General features: G+C 43.9%; 1 protein-coding gene across 1 annotated transcript in view; it reads left to right on the top strand.

Annotated features, from left to right (window-relative positions):
• DCX (doublecortin) overlaps window positions 1-25231 on the top strand; it is a 97678-nt gene that overhangs the window by 71766 nt on the left and 681 nt on the right. The window contains exons 4-6 of the mRNA XM_047843281.1: window positions 3863-3965; window positions 6153-6275; window positions 22697-22791. Coding sequence (XP_047699237.1) covers window positions 3863-3965; window positions 6153-6275; window positions 22697-22791 — 321 coding nt within the window. The remainder of the gene's footprint in view (window positions 1-3862; window positions 3966-6152; window positions 6276-22696; window positions 22792-25231) is intronic.

Here is a 25231-nt window from a genome sequence, read left to right as displayed (position 1 = left end):
TTTTTTAAAGGAAGAACATTGAGTTAATGGTTCAATGTTAATATGAGTTGATTTTATTGATTTTGTGCGGGCAGTTCATTAATTACAAAGACAAGCATTATGATCTTGTGCTCTCGTCCCTGACTTAAAGGCTCGAGTGTGACTCACACAAAAGCTGATGTCAGCTGGCCCCTTGATCTCTGGGGATGCTGTAAGTGGTATCATAATGATTATTATTTTTACCACTTCTGATGCCACCTCATGACTGAAATGTTATCTAAAAAATCCAAGTTGCAAAATTATACATTTGCAACGTAGGCTAAGGCGGACTTTCTGTCACGTTACCTCCATGGAATTTGCAAAAGCAGGTGTGAGCTGAGCTTCATTTGGGAAGAGAGCTCCATTCTTCTCCTGCTCCTTCTTCTTTTCCTTCTCCCTTTTTCTTCTTTTTCTCCTCCTCCCCTCCTTCTCCTTGTCCTCCATTTCCACGACATTCTCCATTGCCAGTTACAGTAGTGGATAGGAATTTTCTTGTCTGTAGATTCAAAGTATGACCCATATAGATGTTTTCTTTTCTCAGTCTAGTAAAATGTTCTAATGGATATCGGGCATTGATTAGGACACATGCGGACTCTCCTGTTCAGCTTGTATACGAGCCTTTGACGTCAGGGCTTTACGAAAGCATGTTCTCTCAGGCAACTGAATTGCTCTGTCCGGAATTGAATCAGGACACCTGAGTGCTGGCCTCAACTCTGCCATGAGCCATCTGTGTATCTTTGGGCCACTTTGACTCTCTGTGCTTTGGGTTCCTCATATTTAAGACGGAGAGCTTTCTATTTTCCCAACTCTGTAACAAAGGCAGGGAGGGCTGTTGTGTCTCAGTATCCAAGGCATTTGGGAAAGCTGGGTATTCACATGCACAATGTGAACTTGTCTACATTTGGGAGCCAGTAAAATGTGGGGAGGGATCACACAAGAAACCTGATGCTGAACAGCTGGATTGCAAAATGAATGTTTTTGAAGCCAGCCACACCATTGTGAGTTTGTCAGAAGCATAGGGGGGCTTTGCCTTTCTCAGAAGCTCCCCGAAGGAGGGGTTATCCAAAGGCTTTTCCCAAAGCCTGGGTGGGGGCAAAAAGGCTTGGGGTTGGAGGAGGGTGGGTCATTGTAACAGCAACCCCCAGAGCAATCTGTGAAGGCTTTGTTGTCCTACAATAGGGTATCATGGCGTGTCACTGCAATGACTGCTTTTGAGCTTTTGGTTTTTCTTCTTGGGAAGCAATTTCCACCAGCACCTCCAAAATGAATGCTCTGCTGCCTTTTGGGGAAGGGTTGATGTTTGAAGTGTTTACTAAATTATTTTCATGGCCAGTAGTTGGTTGGGGTTTTCGATTTCTTTTTGAGCCAACCTCATTATTTACATTTTCCTTTAAAATCATTCATTTCATCTAAGTTTTCCAACAATTAGCATATTTATGCAAAGAAGAACTTCTGAATGCACAATCATCGCTCCTTTCTTGTTCCTAAATCTGTGTATTTGTGTTACCTTTCAAAACCTTTGAATGCTAGTTCTTGTTGTTTGCCAAGATTAATTTCCTTTTTGTTCCTACTTTTCTGCATTTGTGTAAACTTACAAAGCCTCCTTCTTATTTTCTTTGCATTTGGTTGAGACAAAAAGAGCCCTGCTGAATTCTCACTCTACGGCAAGCACTCTACCACAAACCATGGGGACATGCAGAGAGAGGGATAAACTTGGCTGTTACATTCGGGAAACTAGTGCTTGAAAGGGAAGGAGCAGGTGAGCACTCATGAGAATACAGGCAGGTCTTGAAACAAAGTGCTACACCCTAGAGGCCACTAGTGGAGGGGCACCCAAGGATGAGGCTTCCTTAACTCATAAGCAAAACTAAAGTCAGGGTCAGGGCCAGCATCGAACATGAGGGCATGGCAGAGATCTTCAGGGTCAAGGAGGTGCCAGGGGATAAACAATTCAGAGACACACAATGTATCAAAGTTAGGGGCTCCAGTTTTTATTGAGCCAAGGTCTGGGACGTCAGGTTGTGAGCTCCATGGAGTCGTGAACCATGTCTTAAACATCCTTGTTTCCCCAGTGCCTGAACTGTGCATGAGTTTTGTATTGCTGAGCGGCCAAAAGGACAGGCTTTGGAGTCCGATAGATCTGTGTTCGTTTGGCTTCATCACTTTCCACCTAAGTAATTTACTTATTGTCTCTGGGCCTCAGTTTTCTCATCTGTGAGACAGCGATGACAATATTTACCTCTAGGATCTGTTGTGAGGGTAAAATGAGAGGAAAGATTCAGAAGTACTTAGCAGGGTGCCTGTCACAGAATAAACATTCAATTTAGGGGTAGCTCTAGTTGTCATTACATGAGTGTGGAATGAATGGGTGAGGGACAAGTGGGCTGTAGGATGTTGGCCTATTTGATGAGGTCAGGACCCACGGCTGGGAAAAGGCTTATAGGAGCAAACCTGGCAGTCTTCCAAGTCTTCCCTTATCTTGGCATCTCCTGGATGATTGGGAGGCTGATGCAATGGGGATAATCTTGAAGCATTTCTCACTTTGTGTAAATCTTGCAATCATCTTGGCTAGGCAGATGAGGACTGAATAGAACCTGGGTTGGGGTGGGTGATGGTATTAATGTGCACATTTTTTTCAAATGTGAAATATTGCTCTCCGCACCCAGCAAGCTGTTATTACTTTGTGAGCACTGTGCTTTTGGAAAGCCATCGCTGGCAGCTTGAATGGCTAGCTTAGAACAATTAGAAGCTTTGAACACTTTCAAGCTAAGGATTGGGATAAGAATGTTTTGACTCTATGGTTTCTCCTGGGATTTTCCTCGTGTGCTGGACTAATTATCAGATGTAATTAGGAAGCTGAGGAGTGAGGAGACTATAGTGAGCAACATACTTTCCCAGGGACCCTCATTTCTTTGCGCAGAAAAGGGTTGGGGAGACTATCTCTCTGTTGTGGAGAAACAGCAATGCATAGGGCACTAGAGGGTGGGAAGGATCCTGGGAACATGGTTTTACCAGCAGAGCCTCAAGCCTATGGGGACTCATTGCTCTTGATTAAATTTTAAGTGGTCAGGACAGTTTTCCCCTTCTTGTTCTTGAGGGAGGAATGGTATTCTGGGTCACTTCCATGTTCTTGGTCCATTTTTAGCAAAAGTCCAATTTTCATGGGTGGAAATCAGTTGAGAACTGGTGCCCTTCTTTCAAAACTCATGAAGTTAACGAGAAGAGCTTCCACATCTTGGTCAGCCATAGAGTCTATCTACTTCAGGCTGCAGACGACCTTTCTCATCTGCCTTGGCTTACACCTTTGGCCCCAGAGTCGGGCTAGGAGCACTCTGTGTTTGAGCCTCTGAGAAAAGGTAACATTTGCAGGGCCATCTGCTTGTGAACCTATTTTTTTAAGTTTCGTTATTTATTTTGAGAGAGAGAGCACCCAAGCAGGGAAGGGGCAGAGAGAAAGAATCCCAAGCATGGGGCTTGAACACACGAACTGTGAGATCATGACCTGAGTCAGAACCAAGAGTCAGACGCTTAACCAACTGGGCCACCCAGCTGCCCCTGCTTGTGAACTTTTATTAAAAGGGATCATGTCCACATGGTCTTGAAGTTATTCTTAATGCAATGGAAGCATGAAACATGAAACATGGAAAGGCAATGGCATTTGGTATATCTTTACTCACCAGGGGCTGTGATGCAGACTATGAGCCTGGTGGCTTGAAAAATGGAGATCCCTGAGGGCTAAAGATGATGGCCCAGACCTGAAGCTTTTTTCCCCTGCCAGCATGATATGATGTTTACTGTCACAAGATAATCACATGTCCATCCAATGTCTCTGCTTTCTCCGTAGGTAACCTGTCTCCATGATTTCTTTGGTGATGACGATGTGTTTATTGCCTGTGGTCCTGAAAAATTTCGCTATGCTCAGGATGACTTTTCTCTGGATGAAAATGGTACGTACAACCACTGGATATGATTGCTCTCTTATCTTCCCTCCTTCTAACCCTTAGGATTTCCATGGGTTCATATGGACCAGAGAACATCCATGCATGGACCTTCGAGGGCAAATACTGTCAGTCTTTCTCCTGTATATTTGGATACATGAGTCACTAAGCGAAAGGTTGATTAGATGTCCCAGATTCTCAGCCTCCAAACTCAACAAAACTCACTACCTGCCCCAAAAGTGACCAGATTTCTCGAACCACATATTGTGTCACATGGGATGACGGGTGCAATCAGACTCAGACTATGGGAAGGAAAATTTGGAGTCAGAACTTGGATATTATATGTATACTTTTTTGTAGTCAACATCCTCCAGCTACTTGGCTCATGTTGATGGTTCCATTTTAGAAAGATTTTCCACTGTGTTCTTAGTGTCAAATCTTTCCCCTCTTCCCTCTTTCTGGCTTGCTGCCTCATTCCCCCTGCTCTGTGACTCAAGATTCCAGAGGTTGTTAATCTCAGGAAGGAGGTGAACATCTGCCCACCTCCCTTTGCTTGAGTCCAAGCTCCATGTGTAAGTTAATGGCAGATTAGCTCATACAGCAACAGGGTTAGGAAATGATCCTGATGGGAAGACACATTCAAAACATATTTCCCAATTATGAGGGGTGAGAAAAACAAACAGCTCAAGTGACAAGGACCCTGAAAGAGGTGGCATTTCTGCTGTGTTCACTTTGAGAAGAGACAAATGACCATAAAATAGCTAAACAAACCCCAGGCCATATGCAACTTCCTATACCTTCTGCATCTCCAGCTCTGGACAGTGATCACTAAAGTCCATCAACCAAAACAAGACATAGAACAAACAAAAATGAGCTTTCTGCTTAACTCAATTTCCAAAAAACCACTCAGTTTGTCAGAAAAGATCCTCTAATTTTTTCTGGGTAATTGATAAATCTTTAAGTAGGAAGTGACCAGAGAGTGTCCAAAGAAAAGACTGCCCTCTACCTAGCTGTGTGGTTCCACTTTGACCATCACAGCACAAGGTTGGAAAATCCATAACGGAAAGAGCACTAGACTGGGACTTAGGAGACTTGGTTGCTAGCCCTCGCTCTGCTCGTTTCTTGCTTTGTGGTCCTAAGCAAGAGGCTTATATTCTTTGCGGTCTCGTCAGCAACGTGAGTATGGTAATTCTCTTAACGCATTAGCACAATCCGTGCCCAGAATTACCACAGTAGGGCTGCTGAGTGATCTGCATGGAAAAAGTGCCCCACACGTGTCGGACTGAGGTTGAGGCAAGTAGCAGAAACATTTGGCAGACTCCCTGATACACCCAAGAGCTTTCTGTAAGCTCTGAGTGACGGTCACTGCTGGCTCCTTTATATTCATTAAGCCGGCATAGGGTTTTATGATAACGTGCATTGAAAAAAAAAAAGGGGCGCCTGGGTGGCTCAGTCGATTGAGCGTCTGACTTCGGCTCAGGTCACGATCTCACGGTTCATGAGTTCGAGTCCCCGCATCGGGCTCGCTGCTTGTTAGTGCGGAGCCTGCTTTGGATCCTCTGTCTCCCTTTCTCTCTGCCCCTCCCCTGCTCATGCTCCTTCTCTCAAAAATGAATAAATTTTTTTTTTTTAAAAAAGAAAGAGTTCTATAAATGCAAGATGGTGGTGGTGGCGGTGGTGGTTAGGAGTGCTTATTTATAAAATGGCATGACATCCCTAATATGCCTATTATAATACATGGCATGCAATGAACAATAAATGGTAGCTCCTCCTTTCTCCTTTAGATTACTCACGAATGTTTCATCTGTGTGGCTGCAGCCTCTCGGCTGTCAATCTCTTCTCCAAGGAAATTAATTAATTAGGTCAACAGGTGCTCTTCTGCGTTGTCCACAAATGATCGAGTTGACTATTTAATAACCCGCCCAACCTGCTCTTCAACTCCTTCCCTTGTTTCCATAATCCAGGGATTTAAACACCTGGCTTAGCCCAGATGACTTTTGAAAGTTTCTCCCATGCCCCCCTCCCCAGAGCCGTCATTCCCACAGACGGTGAGGACCACCCCGTAGTCCTGAGCCATTGGGTACTTTGGCCTGTGGTGGTTACTCCAGTTTCCAGAAGTTGGTAATATGCTGAGCCCCGTTCCTCCCCTGGCTTTACTGAGCTGTGTCTTTTTTTTTTTTTTTTTTTTTTTACCAGAATGCCGAGTCATGAAGGGAAACCCATCGGCCACAGCTGGCCCAAAGGCCTCTCCAACCCCTCAGAAGAGTTCAGCTAAGAGCCCTGGCCCCATGCGCAGGAGCAAGTCTCCAGCTGACTCAGGTAACGACCAAGACGGTGAGTGCTCTTCTCCTAACTGTGCATGCTGACTTCATTTACAGAGGCCAATACCTTCTGCATGCAGGGCAACGCGTTCCTCGTGAATACCGCTGAGTCTCCATGATACCAATTCTATCCGCTCAGAGACTAAACCGTCAGGCTTGTTTGGACTCATGGAGACACAGCTAAACCCCGGTTCTACTCAGATGGACACAGACCAGAAACCTGTAATGCTTATTGTCGTGTTTGTCCTCATAGTCACCATCTTCAACATCACCCAGCAAAAGCACAGTCAATGAAATAATCCAGTCACACGCCAATCTGAAACAGAAAAGCAAAATCGAAAACAAAAATGTCAAACACTTGCCACCCCGAAGTGTCAACATGGTTGAGGCACTTGAGCTTCCAATTTGACTTTGAGCTTTTTAGAAGTCAACACATAAAGAGAAACAAGATAATTCACATCATTCTCACAACAAGAGAAAAAATATGTAGGCCAGGGTCTGAAAGGAAACACAGAGATTTGTCACACAGGATTTTAATTAGTGGATAGTGAGTGATCTAAAAAATGTGGTGTATGAATCACTGCCAAGCCATGAACTATTTATCAGTCTGTGACAAGCTTAGAAGCTCGTGCCAAATGCAAATTATGCCACTAAGCAAACATTTGCTTCAGCTGACTCTTTTTTTCATAGCATAATTTTATTGATAAAGGCAGCAGTGTGTCCTTTGAAGTTCTGGTGCAAGATCTTGCCCCCGCCGCCTGAGTGACACTGATCTGAAAAGGCAAAGGGCCCCAGAAGTTCAAGTTGAGAAGCTGAGTGGAGTCATGCACAGACAATTTGAGTTCTTTGTGGTAAAGGCAATTGTATGGCCCAGAAGACTTCTATTTGTTCTCCCAAGGCTCAGTGTTCACCACGAGAATTCTTCCAGCCTGGGAACTTTGGGGCGGAGAGCACAAACACTATCTTTGCTTCCAGTTGGGGCAACTCAAGCAGCCTCTTGGCGTGGAAATGCTTGTGGCCTAGAAAAACAGCCTGTCCTTCTGGCCTCACACTGCCAGGAACATGCACATCACCGGCCATATTTTTATTCTCAGGCAGAAAGAACTGAACTGGAAGAAGCAGCACAAGCTTTTCATGCTTTCATGACTCTGCACACCCTGCTTCCCTGCCCCTGGAATGCCATCCCTCTACCCTACCACTCTTCTTTGCTTGGAAACTTCTATTCATCCCTCAACACCTCAAATAGAAATAGTTTCATTCCCTGCACTATCATAGCATGTCATTCATGTATCTGGGGGTAATATTCACCATGCTGTGCTGTAAAGTCTGTATTTACCTGTCTACTTCTCCAACTAAATATTGGGCCCCTCAGGGGTCCGATGTCATGTTCATCTTGTGTCCTCAGCGCTGGGTCCTAGTAGATGCTCAACTAATGTTTGTGAATGATCAGATATGTAAAAGTACCTATTTCACCCAGCACGGTGCTAGAGACGTAGTTAATATATAGGTAATATCTGCTAAAGGAGTAAAAATGCAAGTGTTTGCTAATGTGTTGGTGAAGCGTACAAAACAGCACATGCCCCTATCTAAGCAAATTCACATTGCTCATGCTACAAAGACTGATGTTTTAACATTCAGATTAAGAATGAAATTATAGAGAGGTGCCTGGGTGGCTCAGTTGGTTGAGCGTCCAACTTGGGCTCAGGTCATAATCTCACAGCTGGTGAGTTCAAGCCCTGCGTCGGGCTCCATGCTGACAGCTCAGAGCCTGGAGCCTGCTTCGGATTCTGTGTCTCCCTCTCTGTCTGCCTCTCCCCCACTCACATTCTGTCTCTCTCTCTCTCTCTCTCTCTCTCTCTCAAAAATAAAACATTAAAATTTTTTTGAAAAGAATGAAATTGTAGGAATAATACTTGGCAATCAAAAAGAATGAAATCTTGCTGTTTGCAACAACGTGGATGGAACTAGAGTGTATTATGCTAAGTGAATGGATAAGTCAGTCAGAGAAAGACAAATATCATATGACTTTACTCATATGGAATTTAAGATATAAAACAGATGGACATAAGGGAAGGGAAGCAAAAATAATATAAAAACAGAGAGGGAGACAAACTAGATGAGAGTCTTAAATACACAGAACAAACTGAGGGTTGCTGGAGGGGTGTTGGGTGGGGGGATGGGCTAAATGGGCAAGGGGCATTAAGGAGGGCACTTGCTGTGATGAGCACTAGGTGTTATATGTAAGTGATGAATCACTAAATTTTATTCCTGAAATCATTATTACACTATATGTTAAATAACTTGGATTTAAATTTTTTTTAACTTAAAAATTTTCAATTTTCAAAAAAAGAATGAAATTGTACAAATTCTAGGCAGGGTCTTGCAAAAAAAATAGACTTTAAATGCTTGATCAAGACTCATAAAGTCTGGCAATAACTGCCTACCAATCATTTTTCAGAAATATCACTGATCATTTCTGGGATTTCTTTTTTTTTTATTTTTAGAGAGAATATGCATGTGTGCGTGTGTATGAGTGGGGGGGAGGGGCATAGAGAGAGAAAGAGCACGGAACCTGATGTGGGGCTCAATCCCACAACCTTAGATCATGGCCTGAGCTGAAATCAAGAGTCAAATGCTTAACCAGTGAGCCACCCTGGCACCCCCTTTTCTTGGATTTATTTTTTTTGTAGTTTTTTTTTTAATGTTTATTCATTTTTGAGAGAGAGAGAGAGAGAGAGAGAGAGAGCATGAGCCGGGGAGGGGCAGAGAGAGAGGGAGACACAGAATTTGAAGCAGGCTCCAGGCTCCGAGCTGTCAACACAGAGCCTGATGTGGGGCTCGAACTCACGAACCACAAGATCATGACGTGAGCCAAAGTTGGACGCTTAACCGACTGAGCCACCCAGGCGCCCCTTTTGGATTTCTAATGTGTACTACTCATTTCGTACTGCAAAACAAATTACCCCAAAACGTAGCCACTCAAAACAACAAATATTTATTGTTTTATAGTTTCTGTGGGTTAGGAATTTTGGAGTAGCTTAGCCTGTGTGGTTTTGTCTGGCTCAGGATCCCCCATATAGTTGAGGTCAAAGTGTTGGTGTGGTGTTGGTGAAGTCATCTGAAGGTTCACCTGGGACTGTAGGCTCCACTTCCAAGATGGCCGTTGGCAGGATCTTCTCCCAGACAGTGATTCAAGAAAGTGAACAAGGAAGAAGATGCAGTGCCTTTTGTGATCTAGTGTCCGAAGCCACAGACCGTCACTTCTGTTTTAGTCAACTCATTAGCAGCAGTCACTAACTCCAGCCCACCTTCAAGGAAAGAAGGGTCAATCTTCACCTCTTGAGTGGGGGGTGGACCTAGTTTTAGACGGCCAAGAATTGGTGAACCTATTTTTAAGCCACCACTAACCTCTTACTTAAAAATGCTGAGGCGGCAGTAGCTTGAGGTAAATGGATTCTCTGTGGGCTGTATCCAGTTGGGTCATCCACCCCACGTGAACCGAAGCATCTGTGAGTAAACATGGCTTAAACATGATCGCCAACATGCTACCTACAGAATTTCCCTTCTAGAAACTATGCATCTCACTGACTCTAAGTTATTAGAAACAGAGAAGGAATACGTTAGGATATAATGAATATTTGTCTGATTAAAAGGAATATAATAAATCCCAACCTAGGCAAAGGCAGGCAAGATCTGCCTTTGCTCTTTCACAACACCTTTGCTAGAGAGAAAGAATGAAGATATATTCACACCCACAGGATAAAAAAGAGAAACCAATTCGAGGCAGGGAAAGTGGACTTTGCTTGGCAGATATCAGAATTACACACAGCCCTTGCTCCCTACTAGCAAAAACAAAAACAAAAACAAAAACAAAAAACCAAAACACCTAAAGTGGTGTTCTCAGGAGAGAGAACTTAAATCTTTATTTCAGGTAATTCATGAACATCAATGAAGCCAAATGCTGGCCTGGCCAGCCTTATTGGCAATTTCCAGAACGTCTGAGCTCATCACAGATGACGTGTCTAGATCTTTCACATGATTTCAGCCCCAAAGCATAAAAGGATCCATGTAACATGACCTTGTCTATTCCATGGCAGTTTAGAGCCATGTCCAGGGCATCCACTCAGTGAACATTTCACAGGGACAAAGCTGATCTCAGGCAAAACAGTACTTTAGGTATGGTTTGGATTTGACATACCCATTTTCCCCTTCCCACTTCCACGTCACTCGGGACCATGCCAGGCTGGCAAGTGGAGGGGGATAGGATATGGAAAAGGAGAGGGAAGCATCTCTGTAGGAAGGCCCAGTGACACCACTTCCCAGTTTTGTGACGTGGGACAAGTTTCTTACCTTGTCTAAGACCTGGTTTCCATTTTGGTTAAGTTAGAATTTACACATCTGGAGATAAAGATCATTTTCCAATATTATCGGTTGTTTCCAATTTATAGAGTTGTACAGTAGCTTCCACAGAATAAGGATCGTGTAACCAAAAGGATGAGCTATAGACCATGCATAGTTTTGCATCAGCACATGTCAAGGTTTTTCCAAGTTCTTAGCAAGGGACATAGGTAGGTTAATACCCATTTCACCAAAGAACAGTGGTGTTGAGTGGGGCTGAAATTCTTTGTTCTTTTCTAGGACATGGCAGTACCACCATGTTTCCATCCTGTGTTCGTCCGTCTTGGATCTGGGACTTGTGGGAGGGATTCACATTTTTTTTCATTCAACCTGAGAAACTCAAGGTTGTAGAAGATAGGCCATTTCCAGGGAATTTTAACTACCTTCCTTTGAAGGCAAACGACAGCCAAAAATGTTCCTCTGCAGCAGGGACTCAAACCAAATGAAACATTGGCTCAGTTCGGGTTCAGTTAAAGGAATGTTTTGATGTTCTAGTTCATTAGAAAATATATAGGTTTGATTCTGGTTTGAACATGTTTGCTAGATTTTCAAATACTTTTTTAAGAAGAACAGAGCAATGGAGTTGGGAGAAAGCAAATATTTATTTAAAGTTATAAAATAAAACAAATCTTTCAGAGGAGGGTAATAGTGAAAGAATAAAAGAAATAAGTCAAATAGACATTCATATATATACTATATATATATGTAGTATATATATACTATATATAATAGTATAGTATATAGTATATTAGTATATATAGTATATAAACTAATATACTATCATAGTATATTAGTACATAATATATATACTAATATACTATCTATAGTAGTATAGTGTATATATATATATGGACATCTATTTGACCTATTTCTCTTATTCTTTCACATATATAGGATATATGTATATATATGTATAATATATATACATATATGTATAATATATATTACATATGCAATACATATGTAATATACATATTATACACATACATATAATACATATACATATTATATGTAATTGCATATGTAACATATATTACATATATACATAGTATATATGTGTAATATATATACATATATATATATAGTGTGTGTATATATATATATATATATATGGTCCAATTCATGGTTCAGTTGGCTTGAGGTTTAGGAAATTGATGCGATTTGGTCTGTGATTTGTGTCATAATTTGATTCCTCAGTCCTTAAGTTGTCTCTTTTCTGTTCTTCCCATGAGTAAATCAAAATCTGTATACTTTATTCCCTTTGAGTTCAGTCCCCACTCCTGCCAATGTTGAGTGTGCCCCAAATGGAATGTCTGTTGTTAAACCCTAAACTTAAGTTAAGGAAGGATTCGGTCGTCCACATAATAATGCTATAAGGAGCTCTCATTCTTACTGGGCAGAGCTGATGGACTCGTAGAATCCAAGTCCCATTAGCCATGTCTGTCTTTAAAGTAGGACAAGGAACTGTGGTAAAGCAGAGAAGAATCTGAGCCCAGAGGTCTCCTCTGAGATGTTTGAAGAAATCTTCTGTAGTGCCCCCATTTTGATTAACCCAGGACTTGCCATTTTGATGGGCAAAGGGAATCCTGGCCTCAGAACTGCAGGAAGACCTTTCTAGTGCATCGCTGGCTGTTTCCATTTCAGCCATTAATGTGTTAATTTTTCCTTTTCTGCAAATACCCCCAATTGAATTGAATTAAAAGGACAAAGTAGCTAGTTGCTGGGAAGGAGTCTTTTCTTTTTCTTTCTTCTTCTTTTTTTTTTTCCTTAAGGAGCCTCCAAGGAAGCTAATTACCCACCCTGGTAGGCTGAGAGAATTGTAATGTGATAATTAGTTTGGTGTTCTTCAGTAGTAAGTCATTGTTGTAGCAACCCAATGTTCCCCACCCTCCTTCTTCCCAACCTATGTGTACCTATTCCTGAAAATCAAATCTTCCCTGTTCCCAACCCCCTTAAAAAGAATGGATTCTGCACCAAAATATGCAGACTTTGTAAGGGGAGGTCAAGGGACACAAAACAGCGGTGCAGTGGGTGTGTGGGTTCGTGGGAGAATTGTATCCAGAAGTATTTCTCTTCCTAACTGAACAGGCTGCTTTGAGTTGCCTGAGGAGGGACCTAGCTATTCTGCCCTTCCCGAATGTGATCGTCTAGACCAGCTCTGTCTAATAGAAATATAATGGGAGCCTTGTACATAATTTTATATTTTCTGACAGCCACAGTTAAAAAGGTCAAAGAAACAGAAGAAATCTGTTTTGATAATATATTTTAATCTACTCAATGCATCCAAAATATTATCATTTCAACATGTAATCAATGCAAAAAAATTCCAATGAGATCTTTTCCATTCTTCGAAGTCGGGCTGTGTCTTACAGCACATCTTAATTGTGGCTCCCCACACTTCAAATGCTCAAAGGCAAATGTGACTAGTGGTTACTGTACTAGACAGCACAATAACTTTCCTCTCTTAGAGAGGTTCAAGATAACGATCTTCTGCATAAATTAAAGCTCTGCACTTTGCAAAATACTTCCAAATTCATCACCTCAGTTGTCACTCACAATAGCACCGCGAATTAGGTTGGGAAAGGAAAATCATCCAATTTGTTTTTTTCTTTTAGATGGGGGAAACTAAGATATAAAGAGGCTCAGTATCTTGTGGTCTTCTCAATGTCATGCAACTATTTAGTACCCACGAGCCAGAGCCCAGCTGTCCTGACTTCCAGGCAGACAATCCCTGCACTGTCTTTGAGGCAAAGTGTGGGAACTCCAGAGTGGTAAATAGAAAGGTCTCTGTTGTATGGTCCTGGCTTGTCTGCTTCCTTCCACCTTCCCTCACCTGGAGGCAGGGGAATGGAGTGACATGTGTGTCGTTCTCTTTGTGCTACCTAGAGCACAGCTATGAGGAATTGGGCACCTCTGTTTCCAGGGCCTGGTCCTAGACATTCCATTAGCTCCCCTGCTGTCACTCCAAGGGGAAGGGGTGCTCTGGGAAGAGAAAAACACCCCTTGGCCCTCCCCCGTTCTGATTCTTTCTAAAACCACAGCTTGTGTTGAGTTTCACTGGAGGAACTGCCCCATATCTAAGGCAACATTTGCATTGGCGTTGGAGAACCACCTGAGAAATTGTTGGCACGGGCCATAAAATGGGGACCACTGAGCACTCGGCAGGGCTTGGGATGTGGTGGTGTTGACCCGCCTCCCTGTAATAGGAGTCTTACACACACCTGCTGCAGTCTGGGACTTGCGTTTAAATGCAATTGACTCTCCAGAGTTTGGATGGGGTACCTAATAGAGCTGGGTACTGTGCGGAAAAGGAAGAAGATGAACTCCTAATCATTAAGAAGCTTATGATTTATTGGGGGACCCAGTATACATACGTGTTTAACAAAACATTTATTTGCAAATACTTATATAGTTCTTATGTACCAAGCAACTGTGCTAACCACTCTGCACATATTAACCAATTTAATCTTTATAATAACCTCATGAGGTAGGCGCTGTTGCCCCTGATGAAAGCTAGAGCGTGTGAAAGCTAAGTGACCTGCCCAAGACCGCACAGCTCCTAGGTGTTAGAGCTGAGGTTTGAATCCAGGAAGTCTGGCTTCGCAGTCCACAATTTAACCATGGCTCCGTGGTGTTAAATATGAGTTAACAGTAATGGTTTGTTTCAATGCCAAGTGAATGGGAGATACAGGCAGTAAGTGCTAAGGGAAGCCTTCTGGGAAAAACTGAGGCTTGAAGGAGGGTTATATTTCAATTGATAAGGACATGGATTATTTCTCTTTTTTTATTGTAAAGAGAGAAAGATATAGAGAGCACAAGTGGGAGAGAGGGGCAGGGGGAGAGAGACAGACTCTCCAGAGACATGGGGCTTAATCCCATGACCCTGGGATCATGAACTTCAGCTGAAATCAAGAGTCAGATGCTCCACTGAATAAGCCACCCAAGTGCCCCAGAAATGGATTATTTCTGACAGAGGGGGGAAGCATGAACAAACGAGTACGGATGGTGATGAATATAGCATATGAGGGTCCAGGGAAGCAGCTGTTAAATCTACATCTCCGGCCCCAACTTTCCTTCTGGATGTTAATCCCATGAATGCCTACCAGGCGATCCTACTTAAATGTACCAAATATGATGTGCCTAACGACCAAAAACATTCCCACCCCCAACTCCCTGTCTGGCAATAGAATATCTTCTATTCTGTTCCCTGGGTCCAGTGCCTTGGTTTTATCTTTGATTCTTCCTACTCTTGAATCCTTCAAGTCGGCCATACGCTGCTGTTGTTGAACCTTTGAAACATCTTCACATTACTCACACAGAAGTCCCTTCCTTTTCGTCGTCATGTGATGCCAGAATTACTCAACAGACTCCTAAGTAGCATCCCTCTTTCAAATCTCTGTCCCCTTTTGCATCTGGGGTGGTGCCACCATATTTCTCATCCTAAAACACATTTCCATTGTGTCACCCCCTACCGCAGAACCTTCAGTGGTTCCACATTGCATTCATTGACCACCCCCATGGTAATGGCTGAGAAGGTAAAAGAGAGAGGGGCAGAGAGCCAAGGGCTATGTTTTTGGAAGTACAGCAAGAAATGAAAAAGCAATAGGCTTTACTCAGGAAAGCTTCAATCCTCTAACGCCTGACCTGCTAGCCAAAGAAAGTCCTCAGCCCGTTGAGATTGATAAGTCATCCCTCGTAGAAGCGGGATTTCCTAACTCGGTGCCTATATATTGCATAGTTACTCATGTCCTTCCATTTCTAGTAGTGGCAATAGTAATATTAAGAGAAGAAGAGGTTATTATGAAGCCCTTTCTACATGCTAAGCACTTAGCTAAGCATTTTATGTATAGTCTGTCATGTAACCCTCAAAACAACAATTGAGATGTGCATTATTATCGTTCAAATGTTGCAGATGGGGTAACTAAGACCTACAGAGGTTAGGTTACATGCCAGGTCACACATCCGGGCTAAGCCAGGATTTGGAACCTTGACTGGTTCCAAAGTGTGTGCTCTTTCCACAAATTAAGAGCCCTGTAGTAGTAGTTGTTTTTTTTTCCAGTTTCTACCCCATGAAACCAGTAGCGAACTCTGACAATAGGCTTGCTCCGCTAGAAATATGTTCTCCGCAGAACCACCTTCAACAGCAAGGAAATGTTGTCAGCATTATCAAGTCTGAGAAAACAATCCTGGCACTTCCATCCGTCTTCTTACAGATGTCTTCTTCTTGAGGGGAACTGATCTGTGTCAAAATATTGCAGGCATGGGTACACATGTTTGTTTTGCAACCGGGAAAATTCTTATTTCTCTTTTCATTTAGAACATTCCAAACTGCATGCTGCCCAAGACTCTGTAGGAAATAGATTTAAAATTCAAGTTCCAACTCCTGAAGTTCCGGTATCTCACAACCTAGGATTGAATTTGGCGTGGGAACCAGCGCTGTGATCAAATCAGTGAAGAACTGCTCCTGCTTCCCTAATGGATGGGTCTGGGGAGAGGGACACAAGCTTTTCCACTGACGAGAAACAATTAGCCAAACCATCCAGACACCCATCCCAAGGGCTCTTCGGAACGAATGTGTGAAAACCACAGGCTCTATGTCTTGGCCTTGTTCTGAAGTAAGCTGAAACCACCTTGGTTCTACTTGGATGGCCTACCAGAAAAACTCCCTGTATATGTAGGGAGCAAACGGGGTGTATTTGAACTGGAACGCAAGAACGCTTAGAGCATCTCAATACGAGAAAAAATGAGGGAGTGGCTGAATTGTGTATTGAGATCTCCCTCTGCAAGGCATTAGGGAATTAGGCATATGATGTGCTCACCTTAAAGCAATTTTGAAAGGAATCTGTAAGTAAATCCCTGAGGCCATATCCATTGAGGAGAAGTAATTTATACTCTTGAAGCAAGTCCTACTCTCTCTGAACCTCTATATTCTTATGATTAAAAGGACACCATTAATTCCTGGCCATCATTGCTTGAGGTTATCAGGAGAATCATGTGAATTCATATACGGTAAAATGCTTTGAAAACATTTGTAGAAATACAACTGCAATTTTTTCGTTTTTAAAGTTTTTTTTAATGTTTATTTATTTATTTTTGAGAGAGAGAGAGAGAGAGAGAGAGAGAGAGAGAGCAGGGGAGGGGCAGAGAGATAGGAAGACAGAATCCCAAGCAGGCTCTGCGCAGAGCCTGACGTGGGGCTCGAACACACGAACTGTGAGATCATGACCTGAGCCTAAATCAAGAATTGGATGCTTAACCGACACCACCCAGGCCCCCCTACAACTGCAACTATTAAGGTGGATCTCAAATTATTGTCATGGCTTATTTTATTTTATTTTATTTTTTTAACGTTTATTTATTTTTGAGACAGAGAGAGACAAAGCATGAACGGGGGAGGGTCAGAGAGAGGGAGACACAGAATCTGAAACAGGCTCCAGGCTCTGAGCTGTCAGCACAGAGCCCGACACGGGGCTCGAACTCACAGACCGCAAGATCATGACCTGAGCCGAAGTCGGCCGCTTAACCGACTGAGCCACCCAGGCGCCCCTGTCATGGCTTTTTTAAGATGGGTTTGTTTGTTTGTTTGTTTAGTGAGCAATATTTCAAAATAGACATTCAACCAAAACCAATAGGCTGCTTTTGAGTTGAGCTCAAGCACTGTGATTCGAATGGGAGGAAAAGCCAGAGCTAAGTGAATGAGCATTATCAGTTTGGTCTCCTGTCAAAGTTTGGGTAAAAAGCAGATGCCAAGCTGGCTCTTTTCTTTCTGTGCCTTTCTGGCCATCCAAACTTGAACCCATAAAGTATAATGACATGTCTAACTCGCTGCCCAAACAGTTCTATAATTGCCACACCTGGGGCTACTTACACCCACCTTCCACGCAGCTGCATCCCAGTTTCCAAGGACTAGTCCAGCCTCCAGACAAGGAAATCCATAGTCTAGGAGCTCAGCATCACCTCTGCTTGGCTGGTGACCATACTCTGTCCTTGGCTGCCCATGCCAGAAATTGGACCCTCTCCTTGTTCTTTCAAAACTGACTCAACCCCCCTTATTCCCCACTCCTGGGAACCCCTTTCCCCCCCATACGTTTAAATTCCTATAAATAGGTAAGTCAACCTAGTTACCTGAACAGCCATCTGTTGTTTGGATTTGTCCTGCTCCATTCTGACCCAGCCAAGGATTTGAAGATGAGCACTGGGGCCAGGGCAGGCATCGATGATTCAGAGAAGCTAATGAGATAAGACTGAATGCCGAGCCAAGCTCCGCCATTGTGCTGCGTAGCTGAGGGACACTAGGTGAGGGGAGTAATAGACACAGATACCGTCTTCCCAGAGAGCTCTGTGGCCTGAAGGTAGTTACATGCCATGCTGGCTTCTCTATCTGCTACTGTTTCCTGACACTGTCTATGACACCCAGTCTCCTTGGCGAATAAAAGGAAGTGCTTGCTAAATACCTTCTAATCTAAACTAGATAAGTGGAATAAAAGTCCAGAAGACTTTTTCTAAGCTCCGGTGTCTGCTTCTACCTTGTCCTACTCATCTCTCTGTTCTCTACAGCAACTTTTCTTCCCCCCTTCCTTCCTGCGTCAGAAAGTTGTCATGGGGAGGAGTTCCAGAAGCAATTCATTTATAAAAGGAAGAGTGACGTAGCAAACACTGAAAGCAAACTGAAACACACATAGGCTTTGGGATCAGAGAGACCTGTGTTCAAATCCTGACTTTGCTATCCCTAACTGGAGCAAGATTCTCTTTCCCCATTGGAAATGAGAATACAACTAAAAGTGGGTTTTTTTGGGGGGGGCGGGGTTGGGAGTGCACGCAGAGTGCCTGGCCTATGGGATAGTTAAAACGCACTAATGATTATCTTGGTGTTTGTTGATAAGATGGCCTAGGAGACTACAAAGTTGTGATGTACCTTGTTGTAGAGGGAAAAGACGGATATATACAATGACAAGAAAGGAATGAAAGAATTCGGACTATGGGGAAATAAAAGGTGACAACAGTGAGACAATGCGGTGGTTCCGAGGAGGGACGTGCGAAAGAGAGACGACTAAAAGGGGGCACAGTCTCCCCCAGTGCATCCCCAAATAGCAGCTGAGAGTTAGAAGCTCAGAGACAAGAGCTAAAGGCATTTAGTAAAGAAAAATAAGGGGCAGTGAGGGATGTCAACCAAGTTATTTCCAGCCACTCACTGTCACAATGAACTTTCATGGCCTTCTGTGTGGATTCGCCAAAGTAAGCCAGTGCACAGTTCATCAGGCCCTGTTTGCGTTTTTCCCTGCTCCTTCTTTTTTTTTTTTATTTTTAAATTTTTTTTTAACGTTTATTTATTTTTGAGACAGAGAGAGACACAGCATGAATGGGGGAGGGGCAGAGAGAGAGGGAGACACAGAATCCGAAGCAGGCTCCAGGCTCCGAGCCGTCAGCCCAGAGCTGGACGTGGGGCTCGAACTCGCGGACCGCGAGATCGTGACCTGAGCCGAAGTCAGACGCTTAACCGACTGAGCCACCCAGGCGCCCCTCCCTGCTCCTTCTTTTACCTGACCCCAATCCATATCAAATGGCACCCTCCCAGATTTCCGCCCCCCCAGAACCCATAGAAGAAATGCACATATGAATGTATTTTTATCTAGTCTGTAAATGCAGGAGCTCCTTCAGCTTGTGAGGAATTGACATTTGCTTGTGCGTGTCTATGTTCTTTCATTTCTCTGTGTCCGTCTTTGGTTTTTTTTTTTTTTTTTCCATCAGGAAGTCTGGGAAAGTGCATTTTTTCAACGATGCAGTGAGTGGCAGTTAAAGTATTAAGAAACTGATTTTCAAAACGCCTGTTGAATGTGGATGACACAATAAAGGTTAAGATTGACTAGCTGGGGAGTGGCAGAGAATAAACACAGACACACACAGGGAATAGAGAGAGAGGTATTGATAAAATATGTATTTATGCACTACCCCTAAACTTCTTAAGTGAGAGAGTTTCAGAGGATATTGAGAAAAGTACTAGAAGTTGCACAAGAACCTGTATGTGCAGGTCTGTGGCCAATGAATGGGTAGAAACTGCCTCACAAGCAGACATGCTTGTGGTTCATGATGTTCTACATTTTGGCAAGACTGACAGGCTCATCCTCAGCTAGAGAAGAGTGTAGGTGGACAGAGACAGTTTGCACATTGGGAGTGTAGTAACCACCGCTGTCCCATGACTGACACATGCCGGGGAACTACCATCTGTTGTCGCCAAGGGAGGCATCAATCATGTGGAACAAAATGCCAGAACTTACCTGGGGATGCCTACATCTGTTAGCCTCCGCGTCTGAGGGCAGGGATCTTGGGGAAGACGCGCATTACATCAGCTCAGACTGATCTCCCAGATTGTTCTCTATCTCGAATACTACAGGGTGCGATTTAAAATGCCTGCTAGGAAGGACCTGCTAGGTCCTGCAGGCACTGAAAGTGTGCTGTAACTCCTTCCTTTTCCTCTAATGGATTACTTGGCCCCACTGTGGCTCCGCACACTCTGGCCTTTTCCACAGTGCCTCCCTTATTCACTAGAAAGCTTAGTACCTTGGCCAAGCCTAGCTCTCACAGTCTGTGCTGGCAAGCACAAGTCACATTCTTCTTGGGGTTGCTTACAACCCCATGACCTTTAAGTCATGGTCACCTCTCACTTGGACTATTGCATTGTCTTCTAACCAATTCCTTTGCTTCTACCCTTACCCCAGCCCACCCCAACCCCACCCCCACCCCCAGCCCAGCTTTCCTACAATAGCTAGAGTAATAGTTTTAAAATGCAAATTCGATAGTATCACTCTCAGATTTCTTTCACAAATCAACCCCAAACAAAAGGCCCCCACGGTCTGGCCTTTATGCCATCTCTGGTCTCATCTCTTGGAGCTCACCGCTGGCACCCTGTGCTTGAGCCATTTTGAGCTATTTGCCCTCTTCAAACGTACTGTATTCTTGTACACCTCCATGTCCTTGCCCCTCCTGGTACAATCCTAAAGTCTAGAATACTCATTCTGCCCTCTAACTCCAATTCATCTTTTTGTAAGGGCTTTGAGATACAATTCACATACGAACTTGCTCATTTAGAATGTACAGCTCGAGGCATTTTAGGTCAGCCACAAAATTGTGCGACGGTCTCCACTATTTATTGCCAGAGTATCTTTACCCCTCTAAAATAAACTCTGCACCTGTTAGTGGACACTCTTCATTTCCCCCCAGCTACCCACTTGACCTTGGTCAGCCTCTGGCAACCATTGCTCTACTACTTTCACTCTCTATAGATTTGTCTCCAGTTATTCCAGAGTCATCCTTCAAAATTTTTGTCAGGTGTTGCCTCCTCCTGTGTGCCTCCCAGTCCCCTGATTTCAAAGCCTCTCCTCACCTCTAAGAATTACCCCTGCATGGCTCTGCCATAGGACTTAGCCCACCGTATTCTTGCCTGCTTCACCACGGGACGTGACTTCTCATCTCTGAAACCCCCATGTCTAATACTTGGCCTGCTTTAGAGAAAGCACCTCGTAGCTACTGGCTAAATGAATGAATGACTTCCAGGAAGCCCTAACACGGACAGAGGCCTCTCAGTGAGTGGGTGAGAGACGCATTCACTAGGATACAGGTCAAGCCAGACAGCGGATGCCTACATGCCCATTCTTCAGCTTCCTTGCTCTTGGATAAACTCAGCAACCACCCCACTGATGTCTCTTCCATCTCTACAGTTGATACTCAGGTTCCAGAACCTAGGGAAACGTGACCATCAGTGAAGAAGCGAAAGTATATCCTCAGGAAATATTCGTGATACAACAGTTTAAGCTTTCCGATGTGTGTGGGAGAACAGCAACGCCCTCAGGCTATTCTCCTGCTTCACGTGTTCAATTCTCTCTCTTCCTCCCTCCCGCCTTCTCTTCCTTCTCGTTTCTCTCCTCCTCCTTCTCTCTCTCCCTGCCCCCACAGACCTTTGGGATATTTTTTAAATATCCCTTTATTTCTAAAGCACATTTCAGAATATCTCTGATTAAAATATGGGTCCTTAGATTTAAGACACAATTAACTCTAGCATGAGATGTCTAAACATGAGTCCACTCGAAAGCTGTTTAATTGTTACATCCCATGCACCATATTTTTTTTACATGATGGTATATTTAAAAAGCTCATTAGCAAAGGGGATATACAACATTTGCCAACACGATGGAGCATCAAGATGTTACATACTAAACCACCTCATTTTCAGCATTGTGTCGGCCTAGAGAGAAATGGGGGTGCACCCTGACTCTGGCCATCACTGTCTGTTTTCCTCTGTCTCTGTGCCTTTCTCCCGATTTCAAACGTCTTCATTATTTTCTTCTAATATCTGACTCTGTCTTCCCCGTGTCCCCTCTCCTCCACTCCTGATCTCTTTCTCTCCTTCTTTTTTTGATTCCCTCCTCTGCCCATTTGCTGTCCAAGTGTTTCTTTACGTCTCACGCTGTTTTCTTCTTCCACTTTCTTTTCCGTTCTTCTTCCTGAGTAAGCTCCCTTTGTCTTTGTTTCCTTCTGTTCTTTTCAACCAGGATGCGGCCGGGAAGAGAGAGTGGGGTGGCAGGGAGGTGAGAACAAAAAGAGACAGTGGGGAGAGATTGGCTATCTGCCACATCATCTGCTTTGTGCCTCACTTTTTTTCTCACTTGTAACCTTGAAACGAAATCCTATGTTCCCAGACTACCTCCCAGAGATGGTGTTAGGGTCAAATTTGGGAATGAATATGAGAAAGGTTTGAAAAGAACCAGAGCCCTGTAATTGGAAGCGCTCAGGGGAAAGGGTGGGAGGATTATGGCCCTGCACTGCTCCAGGATCTAATTAACTGAGGATTGCAGTTCTGGCCTTTCTGAGGAATGTGTTTCTTTTCACCTTTGTTCCGCTCATCAAATCACTTGGTTGTCTGTGTACCTTGCTTGAATGTTCTTCGTGTCTTCGGAGGGGAAGGATAACTGGTTCTTTTGTATGCTGTTGATTCTTATCCCTTCCTTTTCTCTTGCCTTGGGCTAGCAAACGGGACCTCCAGCAGCCAGCTCTCCACCCCCAAGTCTAAACAGTCACCCATCTCCACGCCCACCAGTCCTGGCAGCCTCCGGAAGCACAAGGTATTATGTCTCTTATACCTTACTAAACCCCTTTACACTCGGACTTCTTTGAATGACTGGGTGAGGGTTTGCTCCGCCATCCAACTTCAACAGTGCACCAAGGCCAGAATTTCCCTTCATCTGGTCCTCAAGCTTGAAGACCTGGGAATCCCAGCAGGGGCCAAGCTTCTGGTCACTTTTATTTATTCCTCCCACATACCCACCTCTCCCCCTCCCCCCCCCCCCCCCACCAAACACGTTTATCTACTCCAAAAGAGGTAACAAAGGTCCCAAACATCCATTAGTACTTAATGGTATCACCAAATGATGGCTCAGAGGATGAGCTGGGCTCTTTTCGCTCCAATTCAGAGGCATAGCAAAGAGGGCATTGAGGGCAACATATGTCCCCAGGCACCGGTCCATGGAAGTGAAAGACAGCATCAAAGAAAGTTAGCACTGAGTTACTCCCTTTAGATTTGCTGGACGTCAAAATATGAACAGACCCTAGTTTCTCTGTGTATTCTTCACTCCCAGGCAGATTCTGGTACAGCGTAGGAAGAGAGGGCACATACATGCCGCATTGACCCTGGGCACCATTCACACATCTAAGTCACTCAAAGTAAATATGCCACTAAAAGAATAGAACTTTGTAAACTCTCTAGCCCCACTTTCCAAGCAGATTCCCACCCAGAAGTCTCTTCTGTATAGAAAATCTGAAGAGGTCACTGCCTTGAACCTCATCTCTGAGGCGATGTGAACGTGGTTTCTGCTCTGATGACCCCACCGTGGAGCAGCTTCCTCTAGGATTCTTTTGACCTCTTCCTGCTCAGAAGACTTGGGTTGAGATGGTAAAAGGTGAAAAGCCACCGATGTGGCCAACTCCATCATGGAACCATGGATGGTCAGAGCTAAAAGAGATTTTAGATGGAGATACATGAGTTTCCTTTGATTCTCTCAATAAGCTTGTGAGGTTGGCATTTTGCAGGGGAGGAAATTAAGAGCCAGGAGGGTTAAGCTACTAGGGTGACACAGCTACGTAGTGTCACATGTAAGACTGGCACCCAGGTTACCAGCAGTATGCTGGAGCCAGTTCATGCTAGCTCACGAGAGGCGATGATGAACATCGCTTCCCCAGCTCTGTGCTCAGCGACATCCTGTTGTAACCAGAACTCAGTGGTGGTGGGAGTATTTGCACTATGGAAATCAGCAAGCACTGCCAATCAAGGCCATTGTTTCCACACCCCCCCCCACGCCACCACCCCGAAAATCAGTTGTTAAACATTTAACAGCACACCGCTGCCTGACATTCATTTTCATTTTCTTCTCTCTCCACTAGGGCTTTAATTTCCTGGTTAATCTGACCATTACCTGTCCTGTCATTCCTAGTTCCTGTTCCGTTCCTTTAATGACCCCTTTAACTCTCTGGTATTGACCCCGGCCAGAACCTTCTAATTGTCCTGCTTAGCTATTTTGTTTCCCCCAAAAGAAGGTCTGCTGAACTGTCCGTGTAGCTAATGTTACGGGGAGGTTGTAGCTTGGATAAAAGCTCCTCTTGCCGTCAGCTTTCAGTAATTGTGAGCAGCTCCTATGCTACCCTGCTTTTTTTTTTTAATTTTTTTTAATGTTTATTTATTTTTTGAGACAGAGAGAGACAGAGCATGAATGGGGGAGGGTCAGAGAGGGAGACACAGAATCTGAAACAGGCTCCAGGCTCTGAGCTGTCAGCACAGAGCCCAACGCGGGGCTCGAACCCACGGACCGTGAGATCGTGACCTGAGCTGAAGTCGGACGCTTAACCGACTGAGCCACCCAGGCGCCCCAATGCTACCCTGCTTCTTACTGTAGCTTTGCCCTATGCGTTTCTGCCCTTACTGTCCTTCCAAGAAGTGTGACCTGTCCCAGCACCTTTCATCAGTACTTCCCAAAAGGAAGGGGCCGCTTGCACATTTATTTGACGTGCTCAGTTCATTTGTGCTGAGGTGGAGTGCTGGCCGTGTTAAACAATTTCTCCTGATTGGGTCTGCAGGCTGGTTGTGGGGGTGTTTTGTTTTGACTCAATTCTCCAAATGAATTTAACCACTGAGGGACTAGAACAAACTGTAGGAGGGCAGCACGGTCAGAGCCTCGCTGTTTTCTTCACTGTGGGATTTTTTAGTGCCTCCTCTTATTTTTAAAAGTACTCTTTTTGTTTTTTTTCTGACAGTGACGCACACAACCATTAAGTAATAAATTATAGAATTTTCTAGAGCCAGCTTTTGGATTTTGGTGAACTTTTCAGAAACATTTGGATTTTGGTGAGCCTCGTACTAATTTTTTAACTTCTTTGATATCATTTCAAATTTACGGACGAGTCGTAAGAGTAACATGAAAAACTTCTGTATACTGTGCACAGACTCACCTGTTGTTTACGTTTTGCCCCATTTCCTTTATTTTTTGTGTTCTCTCTCTCTCCACACACACA

Source organism: Prionailurus viverrinus, chromosome X (assembly GCF_022837055.1).
Source record: "Prionailurus viverrinus isolate Anna chromosome X, UM_Priviv_1.0, whole genome shotgun sequence".
Classification (NCBI taxonomy): domain Eukaryota; kingdom Metazoa; phylum Chordata; class Mammalia; order Carnivora; family Felidae; genus Prionailurus; species Prionailurus viverrinus.
This window is presented reverse-complemented; position numbering and strand designations above follow the sequence as displayed.